At 37.9% G+C, this 13,592-nt stretch overlaps 2 protein-coding genes across 2 annotated transcripts; both read left to right on the top strand.

The window, feature by feature from the left end:
• The first annotated feature begins 1,195 nt into the window (after positions 1–1,195).
• On the top strand, positions 1,196–3,496 carry LOC149392824 (uncharacterized). The gene is made up of 3 exons (XM_089617053.1): positions 1,196–1,234; positions 1,307–1,375; positions 2,152–3,496. Exons 1-3 carry the CDS (start codon positions 1,196–1,198, stop codon positions 3,130–3,132), a joined length of 1,089 nt encoding a protein of 362 aa, XP_089473179.1. The 3' UTR covers positions 3,133–3,496.
• Positions 3,497–10,636: 7,140 nt separating this feature from the next.
• LOC149392825 (uncharacterized) lies at positions 10,637–12,193 on the top strand. The gene is made up of 4 exons (XM_089617054.1): positions 10,637–11,410; positions 11,547–11,677; positions 11,887–11,974; positions 12,122–12,193. The coding sequence occupies exons 1-4, from the start codon at positions 10,637–10,639 to the stop codon at positions 12,191–12,193; spliced, it is 1,065 nt and encodes a 354-aa protein (XP_089473180.1).
• Positions 12,194–13,592: the final 1,399 nt, after the last annotated feature.

Here is a 13,592-nt window from a genome sequence, read left to right on the forward strand (position 1 = left end):
CACAATCTAATTCCTTAAAAATAAAATTTAATCCAAAACATGGAGAACGTCTGGAAAAAAAAAACTGAAAATGAACATTCAAAATTAAAATAGAATCGCAAACATACGTCTATACTCGGATTTCAGTGAACCGAGAGGCAGAAAAAAATACACAATTTAACAACTTGGACCTGAAATTAAAGAAAAGAGACCCAACAACTCTCTCGGCCAAAAAAAAAAAACCGTTTCCTTTATATTCCGATTTCATTCATAAAGGAGCTGTCGGGGTAAGTTTAAAAAATTAGTTCTTTATTTTGGATCCACATTCCATTAACACTGTAGGTGATTCTCGAAAGCATGGGATAAAAATTCTATTATTGCAAGAAGTTTGAAAAAAAAACACATGCAGTTTCCACTAATATAAAAAATCAGCTAATTTAGTAAGCAATTATTATCAAATGACCTATTAAGTTGAAAAAATGCATTAATAATCTATTATGTTATAATGATAGACTTTTTATGTAGGTTTTTATGTTTCTCTCCTATTAATTCATTGCATTTATATATATTTTTACTTTAAAAATAATTAGTCTTACGAAAATTTTTTGTTTTATAAAATTAATTATTATACATTTGGCTATTTAATTAATTTTAGACAAATTTTTACTATTTTGAAAATATTTTACTTTAAATGGCTATTTTGCAAAAAAGAGTGGATAAATTTTTTGAGATTTGTTAATATTTGGCCTTTTAATAGGGTAGCTACTAAAACAATGACCAAACTATGTATTTATTTAGTGAAATAGCCAATTTTAGTCAAAGTGCCAAAAATACTCTCTTACTTGATACGTATCAGACCAAAGTGAAAATGAGAGATCCAAGGAAATTGGATATGAAATCTAGCTTCGAGAATCAGAGACTTCTCTCTCAACCCCCGCCCTTCGGCCACACTCCAGGAGCTGCAACGGAGTCGTCGTTTTCCACCAGAATCAGTTGGATTGCACCGTCGGTCCACCAGAGGCGATGAAGACGACGATTGCGACGCCGAAGATCTGATTTACAATTACTTTGAAAGCGAAAATTGCATAATCTGAACCCTAAGTCGAGAATTTCGTCGTTTTCATCTTCTTCTCTAGCGCCAAGAGGATCGTCGGCGGTCGGAGGACGGTAGTGTTTGAGCATCAGGCCGGTTCCTGCAATTCACTTTGTCATTCCGATGGCGGTCAAGCCGCCATCGCCGTCGGTGACCTCTGAGGTCCACGTAGGAAGAGACATACGATGATTAATATGATTAACTATGATGAACCTCTTTCGAAAACAATTTCAGATATCGACGATGGAGATGAGAAAGAGCGCGAGGGAAAATCTCAGAGGGGGAGAGAAACAGAGCGCGATAGTTAATTTGATTAACTGTGAAGGCTAATCTGATAAACTGTGAAGGTTAATCTGATTAACTGTGATGAAACTCTTCCGAAAATGATCTAAAACATCGGCGAGTCTAGCTGTTGCGCCGATCTGGCCGTTTGAATGTCGCATGTCTAGTTTTGCGTATTAATTTGATAGTTAAACGGATTAACTGTGAATGTTAGTCCGATTGACGATCCTCTTCTAGAAACGATCTCGAACATCGGCGAGTCTCGCGGTTGCGTCAATCCGGCCGTTTGAATGTCGCAAGTCCAATTATGCGTATTAAATGTGATAGTTAATCCGATTAACTATGAATGCTAATCGGATTAGCTCTGCGTGGGTTAATCTGATCGCTACTCCGTCCCGACGAAGATCACAAATTCGGGCTTCTCGACGGTGAAGAAGGACTCGACTTCGCTCCGACGAGATGATATGTCAACGAGGAATGGTGGGGAATTGAAGTCTGTGGCAAAAAAATTGTTTGAAGGGATATAATAAAAATATGATATTATTTGTTAGTGAATTGGGCTAGTTAATCAATTAAACTCATTGCTGAGCTATAATTTTAAAAGAGGGGTTTAATTTTAGCTAGTTAACTAGCACGCTTTTTGTTTTTTTGTTTTTGTTTTTGTGTGATTTATCTTACTAATAGAAAGCACTATCAATTAAACGACATGTAGTTTATTCAAAATTACATGACGCTAAGGAAATTGAAAAAAAAAAAACGAGAATAGTACACATTGTTTGTAATGTCTAAAACCCTAGTATTTGGGGCATTTGCGTTTGAAGCTTTTCGCGTCGCATCTGAATTTCGTCGTCATCAGAGTGGAATTCGACGGCGATAATCTGTACCTTTCGTCTCCAATGTCGAAACCTATGTCTCAGCTCGTCCGCAAAGCCATTCTCTTCCGTGCCGGCTCTCAGGTCTCTCATCAAAACCCTAACTTTAGTTCTCCGAGATCGAGATGGTTTTCTGTTTGTTTAGAGGATGAGAAAAGGAACTCCTTTGTCGTTTCTTACCTCAAAAACTCACTTGGGTTCTCTTCTGAAATGGCTTTATCAACTTCCAAGTATCTTAAATTTGATACTCCTGATAAACCAGACAAAGCCGTAGAGTTTCTCAGGAGTTACGGTTTCAGTAAAACCCAAATATCGAAACTTGTTAGAACACACCCAAGAGTGCTGTTATCAGATACCGAAAATACTCTTCTGCCCAAATTGGAGTTTTTGAAATCCAAAGGATTCTCGGAGCCCGATATCGCCAAAATATTGCCGTTGTTCCCAAATTTCTTGAAAACAAGTTTAAGTGATAAGATCATACCATGTTATGACTACCTTCGGAGTATTTTAAAGTGCGATAAGAGAACCGTCAATGCCATTAGACAGTTCCCGGATATCCTCTGCTTTCACTTCAACTACGTCGTGTCTAACTGTGACATTTTGCGGGAACACGGAGTCTCCGATGCCAAAATAGCTTCGTGCCTCGAACGCGACCCAAGAACCCTTGCTTCTCATCCGGATCGGTTTCGCGGGGCCGTCGACAAAGTCGCGAAGATGGGGTTCGATTCTTCGAGAGGAACCTTTGCTGCTGCGGTGATCGTGTCTCTGTCGTTGAGCGAGTCGACGTGGGAGAAAAAGGTTAAGGTGTTTCGGAATTGTGGTTTCTCCGAATACGAGGCTTCGAAGCTCTTTCGGCTCAACCCTAATTCTATGAAGCGTTCTGAGCAGAAGACTCGACGACGATGAATTTTTTCGTGGGTGAGATGAATTGGAGGCCTTCCTTGGTTGCCAAGCAACCAGCGGTCTTTGGACTGAGCTTGAAGAAGCGGATAATCCCGAGGTGTATGGTTTATAATGCTCTTCTCGAGAAAGGTTTGGTGAGTGAGGACAGCGTCCAATTAACTACGTTGTTGATGGCCTCCAAAGAGAAATTCCTGGAGAAGTATGTCAATTCGTACGAGAACGACGAGTCGGAGCTGTTAGAACTGTACCAGGAAAAACTTAAAACTCTTTGATTAATTTTTAATTTTATTTCTTTCTAAGTGTAGATCAGGATTTTTTTTTACCTTTGCCATGTTGATCTGACTGAGAAATAGGTAAGTTAACATAGAAGATTTTCTTAGCAATAGTCATATTTATGTGGGAATTTTTTACATACCTGCTGTTATTTATAGTTGGTCAACAAACTGTTCATACTATTTACACCGTCGAGTCGGGCTATGGATTGACTGACGGTGACCGATTCGCGATTTCTTCTTTGCCGGAGGGTTTCGGAGCCCCGTTTGGAATCTTGATGCACTACCAAGATTTAAAGTAGTTTTTTTTGGGCATCTCAGATCGATTTGTCTTAGACTCGACAGAGAAGCGAGAGAGTATATTGCAGCGACTAGTTTTCTGATCCGTCTGTTCGAGTTCCAAAAGGCAAAGCAGCAACCTTTTCAGCGCAGAATGGACATTGATACGAACTGATATTCTAAAATTAAATGAAATACAAACAATACAAAATACAATGGTGATAACTTCTAGTTTCTCTACCATTTAGGAATTATTCTTCACACTCTAATTTCTCATACCATTTATATCCCTAATCTCTACCAATTATTCTTATTTATAGGTTAGCTAACTTCTAAGTATTCCATATTTAACCCCCTAGTTATCTAGATTTGAGGTATGCAAAATCCCATGACTTTGCTCTTGAATCGATGGATATCGATTGCCTTCTCGCATCAAGGCGATTAAAAGGCGGCTATCAGAAAGAAAGTTGATAGTAGAGTTAACAGTTGTTACGTTGCTTCCTTCGAGGGTAATAGAGTAATAACCCATACGCTTGCTCGTGAGATCGTAGTACACATGCAGTATTTGAATTGAGAAATGGACCGGATTGCCCCCTTTTTTTTAGTGATATGCATCTATGCTCCATTTCAAATTTGTTTATAAATAAGTGCCCCTTTTTTGTGTAAAATTATATGCAAATGTGACGCATTTCTAAAAAGAAAACGTGAAAGGGGCATAAAAGCCGCAATCTCAAACTCTAGGCAAATAATGTAATTTTTACATTTAAATTGTCTGTATAATAAAATAAAATAAAATAAAAACTAATTGAGTTCTTCAATAATACCCAAATGAAAAGATGGAAAAAGTTAAAAGGCCATGAAATTGATATTTTGATGTCCATAATTCCTTGCATTTGACAAAAAATAATATTTAAAACGAAATTAAAATCACTTGTGAAAATATAGAGCTTTGAAATACCAAAAATTAAAATCCCCAGATTTGAAGGACCTCAATAGAAATATTTGAAAATCTCTCATGCATTCACTATTTCGTTGATTTTTCTCACTCTTCTTCTACTTAATCAAAATTTATAAATGATAACATTTATGAATAAGTGTTCCAGTGGAAAGGAAAAGACGAATAAATACTTGTAATAAGAGAGCCCGTTGATAATTTAGGTCCTAATGGGTAGTCCTATACTCCATGTCAAATAGACATCAAGAATAACAACATTAAATGAAGATCCTGACTGACTCCTATGTTATAGAAACAACATTACCTTGCATCATCCTCTGATAGTACGAGGGTCTGATTATGAGGATCTTCGAATCATACCTCTCTGATAGTATGGTGTATTCCCTCTCGTCTAGGCTCCATCTCACTGAATCAATCCGTTCGATTCAAGCCTCTTCGTATGGCGAGTCTAGCATCTCACTTCGTTCGATTGGTGCCTCGAGCATCTACGATTCCTCATCGGTCATATAGGAGCTGGGGACTTTACGGCTCACCAGATGGCCCCCAATGAAAAATGTCTAAAGAGAGCAACAGCAACCCTGCTACAACTTCCCTTTTTCTTTCCCCCTTGATGACCTCAACACTCTCAACGATTCATATAGACCAGCTACAACCGGCACCCTTATAGCTCTTCCCTTTATTTAAGACCTAAAGACAGGCCTCGAAGAGCAGGTGTAGCTACCCAGCAAGTGAATGATAGTTTTATAATGAGCCAATGTTGCCAGTATATATCAATGCCATTCAAGAGAATCTAGAAAAGGTATCAATGCTGCAATGCATTATTCATAGACTCTACGGATTGATTCTATGAATAATGCATCAACGCTTCTGACTCTATCATACAATTTATTTCTATTAATGATGCAGTTATCTTGGTATCATTTCAGTTATATCTTGGTTCTTGAGTCGAGTCCCTTTCATTGATATAGGTGCGCGATTAACATGATACCATGAATCGACTATCCTACGGCTCTTATATTCTATTCTTTGAGTCATCCGAATCAAGAATGGGAGTTATTCTATTAATGATCCCCGTCATAAGTCTATTAATGTATTAGGACTTCCCGAAGTATACCATGAAAGGCCTTAGTTAATATCAAGGATATAGATATAATATATCATGACCGTATTAATACCGTATTCTATTCGTATTTTCTTGAGGCGATTAACTGCATTGAATTCTATACTGTTCATGAAACTCACTAAAGAAATGTCAAGTAATAGACCTTTCAATAGACTGCGCTTCTGAAATACACTTCGATACCTGATATTAACCAAGAATAAGAATCATCTCCTGATCAAACTCCATATAGAGACTTCATTGAAACACAAGCATTGATACATTAATACCTAAGTAAGAACTCCTATAGAATATAACGTGATAACTCCAGCTCCAGGTTCTGTTCTTGAATTAAAGACCAGAATGCATTAACTAGAATCCCTACCGTAGGACTGCATTAAAGAATCATGAATTATAGACCGCGAAGATCAGATTTAAAGTATTAAATATCAATGGTATATCATTATTCAAGAACCAATGTACCTGGAGTTAGAATGTAAAAACTAACCGTTTCTTTGCCGTCCATATCTGCATTAACTAACATTGAATTTGAATTAAAGACCGGAGTTACATTATAGATATACCTTTTTCCATAAGACATCAAGAACTAGAACTGCAGCATTGACATTTTATAGAAACTGGCCGTACATTCCGTTATTAATAGCATGAATTATAGAGGGTGAGTTCATGCAGTTATTTCTTGAGACAGCATTTCAGAGCATTGATGCGTTTTTTGGAAGAGGCGGTACCATTTAAATAAAGAGTAAATGCAACAACACCCATTACATTCTATAGTAGTGATTCGGGATTTCTTTCCTTGATGCCTTTCTTGAAGCCCAATTCATTCCTTGCATTAGAACTAGAGAGCATGATATCAATGACATTAACTCCATTGTATTCAAGAGACAGGTCTGTATTACTGTTACTGTATTAAAGAATTCCCATTAACTCCGAGACTCCCCATAATAAGATTGCATTATTCATCCGTACTCAGGTCTCTATCTTGAAATGCCAGTTAATCATGTTTGAATACAAACAACATTAGAAAGAACAATAGACCACTATGCATTAATAGATATTCGGGTACCCAACATTCTATTATAGCCCTATTTATTCATTAAAGAATTCCCATTAACTCTGGGACTCCAATTCATGAAACAAGAACAATGATATTCTATGACCTATATATAACAACAGATACCATGAATTATTAACAACTGAAACGTTAGACATGAAATATAGGTATTTCTTGTATTAATGACAGAGAACTGGCAACATTGATAGCAAGATATAAAATACGTTGTATGAGAGTACAGATCTTACTAATCGACCAGCTCGATAGACTCGTATGTTGAAGGATAATACTTTACGCTGTCAGTTTATACGGTTAGTTATACAATCTTAATACCCTTAATGATAGGCAAGAAACATTATAGCTGTCTTTAAAAGCATTATATAAAGAGAGTTATTAGAGAAGATTATCTATGAAACAAATAGAACAACATTCATCATCCTACGGGGTCTCTGTGCGACTAAAGGGAAAGTCGCACAGAGATATTGGTTCGAATCCAATTCATGATTCCAGTTCAGAAGGACTTCATTCAATCGAAGTTTAGGATGGAGCTATCACTAATAGACAGATGGGATTGTTTGCAACAAAGTGTATATAGAGCAAGGGCTCTTGAAACTATATACTATAGAATAGGGACTCGACCAAAGGCTCAGCCGAAAGAGAAACTTTCTTAGTCGAAGGAGCAACTGAATTCAAATCTCACTTTTTTTCGGTTGTTAGCCGTCTCAGTAAGGGTAGTGAGCAAGTTTAGGTTTAGGAATTGGAATAATTCTTAGGAAGCGAAGCAACCTCTTCTCTTTGCGTGACTCCTTCTTAGGGCGTGCATTCCGGCTTCCCGCTGAAGGATGTGTTCAAGTCGCTTCTTTTCCGCTTTCAAGCTGAATCAAGTGGGGAAGATGGGAAGTCCAGGTCAAGGTTGATTGATTAGTTCTGTGATTAGGTGAAGGAGAAAGATTAGCAGCTTCTTCTATAAACGGAATTTTCTACTTGCCATGCCAATAACCGGATTGGATCACGATCCAGTACTGTAGGAAGAAGGAAAATCTCTTATATGAATAGGATTCAGTGCTCAAGTCGTCCAGTCCCGAGTGGGGAAGATTGGTTCTATCCGTCAAGCATTGGAGTCGTGCCTGAATCCTTTGTTCGTTCTTCTATCATCTGCACTTGCCTTCCTCAAAGGAAGAAATAGTGAAAGTAAGTATCTCACGGGGCAACGAAGCCAGTGCATAAAATTCCTTTTCCGAATGAAAGGCAATAGGGGACGTACCCTAACCTAAGGAAGAAGGAAGCTAGAAGGGAGGATTTTCTTTACTTTACCGCTAGAACTTTTCTTTCACGAGTGAACTCGGGCACGAGCCTACCTTGTATTGTAAGAACCAAAGAAGGGGTACCGGCCTACCTACCATTACCATTTAGGGAGTGAACCGAGTTAGAGGCCTATGCTTCCTTTACAGATAGCCGACCCGAGATCTAAGGTTAGTTAGTTTTCTTTTCTCCGTCTGATAATCTAATTTATTTACCGATAAGAGCTAGCTCAAGTAAGCGTAACGACATAAGAGAGCAGGAAGTACTATCATAGCAGCACATACAGAGTGCCAGTTTCGTTGGGTTTCCATAGCAGAGAAAAATAGCTATTCCAAATCGAATGAATATTAAATCGAATAAATAATAAATAAGGGGTCAGGAAGTCCAACCAGACTACGGCTACGGCTCCAAGTGAGGAGGGCGTCTTCTGATTAGCAGTGTTGAGCTGGGATCGGTCTCAAGCTATCGGGATCACTCCCAGCCATAAGCAATCCCCTTACTAAACTGCTACCACTCCCGGCACACTTGCTATACTTTTGCAGCTGAAAGCTCCCGATCACTCTTCACTCTATTTGAGGGATTTTATTCAAGGGCCGAGAAGAAAGGTTATGAAATGCATTTTAAGGTAAGTAAGGTTAAGGTATTGTTCGACTTCAGGGTTCTGGCCCACAAATTGATTGCGCCTATAAAAAATTTATCCAATGAGTTGATTTGCTCACTAGAAATCCTTCTATTCTCAGTTTTCGGGGGTGAAAGCCTATTACCAGACAGAAGAGGAGGTTTCTACCCCAACCCAAAAACCTTTTTCTTTTATTTAGTGCCTGTCTGCTTTCTGCCTGAAGCTTTCAAGCATAGGATTCCCACTAAACTGAAACTAATCCCGTGCTCGCGCATGAGAAGAAGCTGAGATATTCTAGGTGTATACCATAGATATCTTCTTATCTCTTGCCCTATAAAAAAGAAAGGAAAGCTCACTCTACAAAATAAGAATGAAAAACACTCGACATACTAAACGGATAAGGAAGAGAGTAGCGTTAAAGTAAAGGAAAGGTGGGAGAGAAATGAAAGTCACTAGGGCCCGGGAAGACCTTTCAATTGCTGGAAAATACTATTTATAGATTGCTCGAGAATATCTAGAGATTTTTGAAGAATGCCCATACCCATAGACTGGAGAATATTTAGATTTAGAGAGGCCAAATTTCACTACAACTCCCTCAATTAGAGAAGCAGGGGAACTGGCAAGAAGAAAAGAAAGATAGACCAGTGCTCATACTTAGGAATAAGCGATTAGGCTAGACAGCGAGTAAGCCAATCCAATTCGAGTACTTATCCTTGCTAAACAGTATCTTAACTCTGGCCAGAGACAGCTGGATTGGGGATCGGAAGCAGAGACCGATATGCAACGAAGCTCTAAATGTCTTGCTTTCAAAAGTATCTTTTCCTGTGAAGGTTAATATGATTAACTGCGATGAATCTCTTCCGAAAATGATCTCAAACATTGGCGAGTCTAGCTGTTGCGCCGATCTGGCCGTTCGAATGTTGCAAGTCCAGTTTTGCGTATTAATTTTATAGTTAAACGGATTAGCTGTGAAGGTTAATCCGATTGACGATCCTCTTCTAGAAACGATCTCGAACATCGACGAGTCTCGCGGTTGCGTCAATCCGGCCGTTTGAATGTCGCAAGTCCAATTATGCGTATTAAATGTGATAGTTAATCCGATTAACTATGAATGCTAATCGGATTAGCTCTGCGTGTGTTAATCTGATCGCTACTCCGTCCCGACGAAGATCACAAATTCGGGCTTCTCGACGGTGAAGAAGGACTCGACTTCGCTTCGACGATGAAGCCTTTCGATGATCTGTCAACGAGGAATGGTGGGGAATTGAAGTCTGTGGCAAAAATATTGTTTGGAGAGATATAACAAAAATATGATATTGTTTGTACTAACTATGAATGCTAATCGGATTAGCTATGCGTGTGTTAATCTGATCGCTACTCCGTCCCGATGAAGATCACAAATTCGGGCTTCTGACGGTGAAGAAGGACTCGACTTCGCTTCGCGATGAGGCCTTTCGATGATCTGTCAACGAGGAATGGTGGGGAAATGAAGTCTGTGGTAAAAAAATTGTTTAGAGAGATATAACAAAAATATGATATTGTTTGTTAGTGAATTGGGCTAGTTAACCAATTAAACTCATTATTGAGCTATATTTTTAAAAGAGGGGTTTAATTTTAGCTAATTAACTAGCCCGCTTTTTGTTTTGTTTTGTTTTTTTGTTTTGTTTTGTGTGATTTATCTTACTAATAGAAAGCACTATCAATTAAACGACATGTAGTTTATTCAAAATCACATGACGCCAAGGAAATTGAAAAAAAAAAGAGAATAGTACACATTGTTTGTAATGTCTAAAACCCTAGTATTTGGGGCATTTGCGTTTGAAGCTTTTCGCGTCGCATCTGAATTTCGTCGTCATCAGAGTGGAATTCGACGGCGATAATCTGTAACTCGTTCCTTTCGTCTCCAATGTCGAAACCTATGTCTCAGCTCCTCCGCAAAGCCATTCTCTTCCGTGCCGGCTCTCAGGTCTCTCATCAAAATCCTAACTTTAGTTCTCCGAGATCGAGATGGTTTTCTGTTTGTTTAGAGGATGAGAAAAGGAACTCCTTTGTCGTCTCTTACCTCAAAAACTCACTTGGGTTCTCTTCTGAAACGGCTTTATCAACTTCCAAGTATGTTAAATTTGATACTCCTGATAAACCAGACAAAGCCATAGAGTTTCTCAGAAGTTACGGTTTGAGTAAAACCCAAATATCGAAACTTGTTAGAACACACCCAACAGTGCTGTTATCAGACACCGAAAAAACTCTTCTGCCCAAATTGGAGTTTTTGAAATCTAAAGGACTCTTGGAGCCCGAGATTGCCAAAATGTTGGCGTTGTACCCAAATTTCTTGAGAACCAGTTTAAGTGATAAGATTATACCCTCTTATGACTACCTACGGAGTATTTTAAAGTGCGATAAGAGAACCGTCAATGCCGTTAGACATTACCCGGGTATCCTCTGCTTTTACTTCAACTACGTTGTGTCTAATTGCGACATTTTGCGGGAACACGGAGTCTCCGATTCCAAAATAGCTTCGCGCCTCGAACACGACCTGAGAACCTTCGCTTGTCATCCAGATCGGTTTCGCAGGGGAGTCGAGAAAGTCACGAAGATTGGGTTCGATTCTTCGAGAGGAAACTTTGCTGCTGCGGTGCTCGTGTCTCTGTCGTTGAGCGAATCGACGTGGGAGAATAAGGTCTATACGTTTCGGAGGTGTGTTCCGAGCGGAAGATCTCGGCTGCCATGGAGTTTTTCGTGGGCGAGATGAGTTCCCTTTGGTCTTTGGACTGAGTGTAAAGAAGCGGATAATTCCGAGGTGTATGGTTTATAAGGCTCTTCTCGAGAAGGGTTTGGTGAGTGGGAAGAAAGTCAACTTAAATACATTGTTGATAGCCTCCGAAGAGAGATTCCTGAAGAAGTACGTCGAGCCGTACGAGAACGACGCTTCGGAGCTGTTGGAACTGTACCAGGAAAAACTTAAAAGTCTCTGAAATATTTTTTCTTTCGGAATAGTGAATTTTGTGGTCGGAATATTTTCCTGGTGTAGTATATAGCTCATATGTTTTAACGCTATAAACGATGAGACAACGTTACTGCTTATTGCGAAAGTAAACTAATTAAGGAATTCCATTCTTCAATTGTACTCAAATTTTATTTGTTTATAATCTTTAGATTAGATTTACACAAGAAAGGATTCAGGGTTCCAGAACTTCCAAGTATTCTTTACAGAGCTTGGTTTAATCTTTTTGTGCAGGACCAAGTAAATTATCAACTTACTTGCAGCTGAAGCAAACTTGTTTCCTTTCCTGCCTTGGTGACAAGTACGTAAGGACTCTTCGATTTAAAAAAAAAAAATCGCTTTGAAGGAAATGGCTTCACCGGAGTGTTCTTCCATTCTTTTTTGAAGTTAGACATGAATGACAATTTCAGGAACTTGAAAAGCCGAGAACTTTCCAACAATGATTCATCGTTGTCCTAGAACAATTGTTGGTTAAAACGTGATCATAAAGATACTAACTAGAAAACACCAAACTGATCTGCAAAAGAAAGTTGTACATAAATAGAGCAAAACCAAACATGTCATCTCAGTTTGAGCCCAATTTAGCTCCAGTTTCTCAAAGAATCCTTGCGGTTTCTTGTACCGGATTTTTGTGGCGTTTCGGACATAAATCTGATTTGGTCTGAAACCAATTTTTTTTTAGAGGAATAGTGTGAGTTTGTTGGATTGGATAGCCAAACTCATAACTCTCTCACAGAAAGTGAATATCAGATGACTTGCATTTCCTAATCTCGTCACTATCCATGTTTTTTTTTTCTCTTTGGCAAATGGCATGGTGAGCTTGAGAACAACATTTAGATAAACTTTAATCTTAAACAAATTTAAGGAGAAAACAAAGCAGTGTTTCTTGATTGGTTCCACGATATGAATATCTAAACAAGGGTCATTAATGCAAAGAATACTAATTTAAGACAAGTTCTAATAACTTGGAAGCTCAAAACAACAACATCCAAGCACAACAAAAATGGCCCAAAGACCTCAAGATATTACAAAATTGCAAAGTCGAGAAGATTTTGGGAGAGAACAAAGAGATACGATGAAAGAAGGCTAAAGATCAAACTACCCTCACATAATATAGACATAAAAGAATAGAATGTATCTCGTTGAAACGATTAAATGTTGAGCGTAAATTTATTTACCATAGTAAATCAAATAGTCCCAACAAAAAAATATAACTTTTGACCCATTTTTTTTTATATTAGTTTATTTACCTTATAAATTTACAAATTAGCCCACCCTTAAAAACGTTTTTTTTTTCAAATTAGCTTCCCCGGTTAGTTCTCTTTCTCCGTCCTTGGTTATAATGATTACAAGCCCTAAACCCCGCGCGTTGCCGCGGGATAATTGATGTATTTCTTAATAATGCATTATCTATAATATAGTATATACTAATCATAATAATATAATATAGTATATACTAATCATAATAATAATTCCGCGGACTATAAATTATATTTGAAAATAATAAAAAAAAAAGTCAATAATTGTAGTAGTGATACTTAATTGCATGTAGTCTTTCTTTGCCGTTAGCGAGTGTAAAAACTAAAAACTATTAGTAAATTGACAGCTATAACAATAACGTTTGGCAAATTAGTTTAGAGCAGTTAAAAATTGATGTTTTGTTTTATTTTCAAACTTATAAAAAGAAAATTTCCCTACGGCTATTCGCATTTAATTTTCTTTCCAAATAGCTATTTTTACCTATAATTCAAGCTTAAACCATTTAATATGTTCTAACTCTGCTTATGAGTTACAATTACAATTACAATTACTGTAAGTTAACACCTATGAGGTTATTTACAGTTTTTTAAGAAACGAA

Source organism: Urtica dioica, chromosome 6, assembly GCF_054948205.1.
Source record: "Urtica dioica subsp. dioica isolate 48M chromosome 6, U.dioica_male_clone48M_v1_H2, whole genome shotgun sequence".
NCBI lineage: Eukaryota > Viridiplantae > Streptophyta > Magnoliopsida > Rosales > Urticaceae > Urtica > Urtica dioica.

Excerpts from the sequence above, each read along its gene's own strand:
- LOC149392825 (XM_089617054.1), top strand. The coding sequence starts at position 10,637 with ATGTCGAAACCTATGTCTCAGCTCCTCCGCAAAGCCATTCTCTTCCGT. Across the intron at positions 11,678-11,886 it reads GCTTCGGAGCTGTTGGAACT|ATTAGATTTACACAAGAAAG; the intron begins GTACCAGGAAAA and ends TATAATCTTTAG. Across the intron at positions 11,975-12,121 it reads ATCTTTTTGTGCAGGACCAA|TTAGACATGAATGACAATTT; the intron begins GTAAATTATCAA and ends TCTTTTTTGAAG.
- LOC149392824 (XM_089617053.1), top strand. The coding sequence starts at position 1,196 with ATGGCGGTCAAGCCGCCATCGCCGTCGGTGACCTCTGAG. Across the intron at positions 1,235-1,306 it reads CGCCGTCGGTGACCTCTGAG|ATATCGACGATGGAGATGAG; the intron begins GTCCACGTAGGA and ends AAACAATTTCAG. Across the intron at positions 1,376-2,151 it reads GAGAGAAACAGAGCGCGATA|TATTTGGGGCATTTGCGTTT; the intron begins GTTAATTTGATT and ends CTAAAACCCTAG.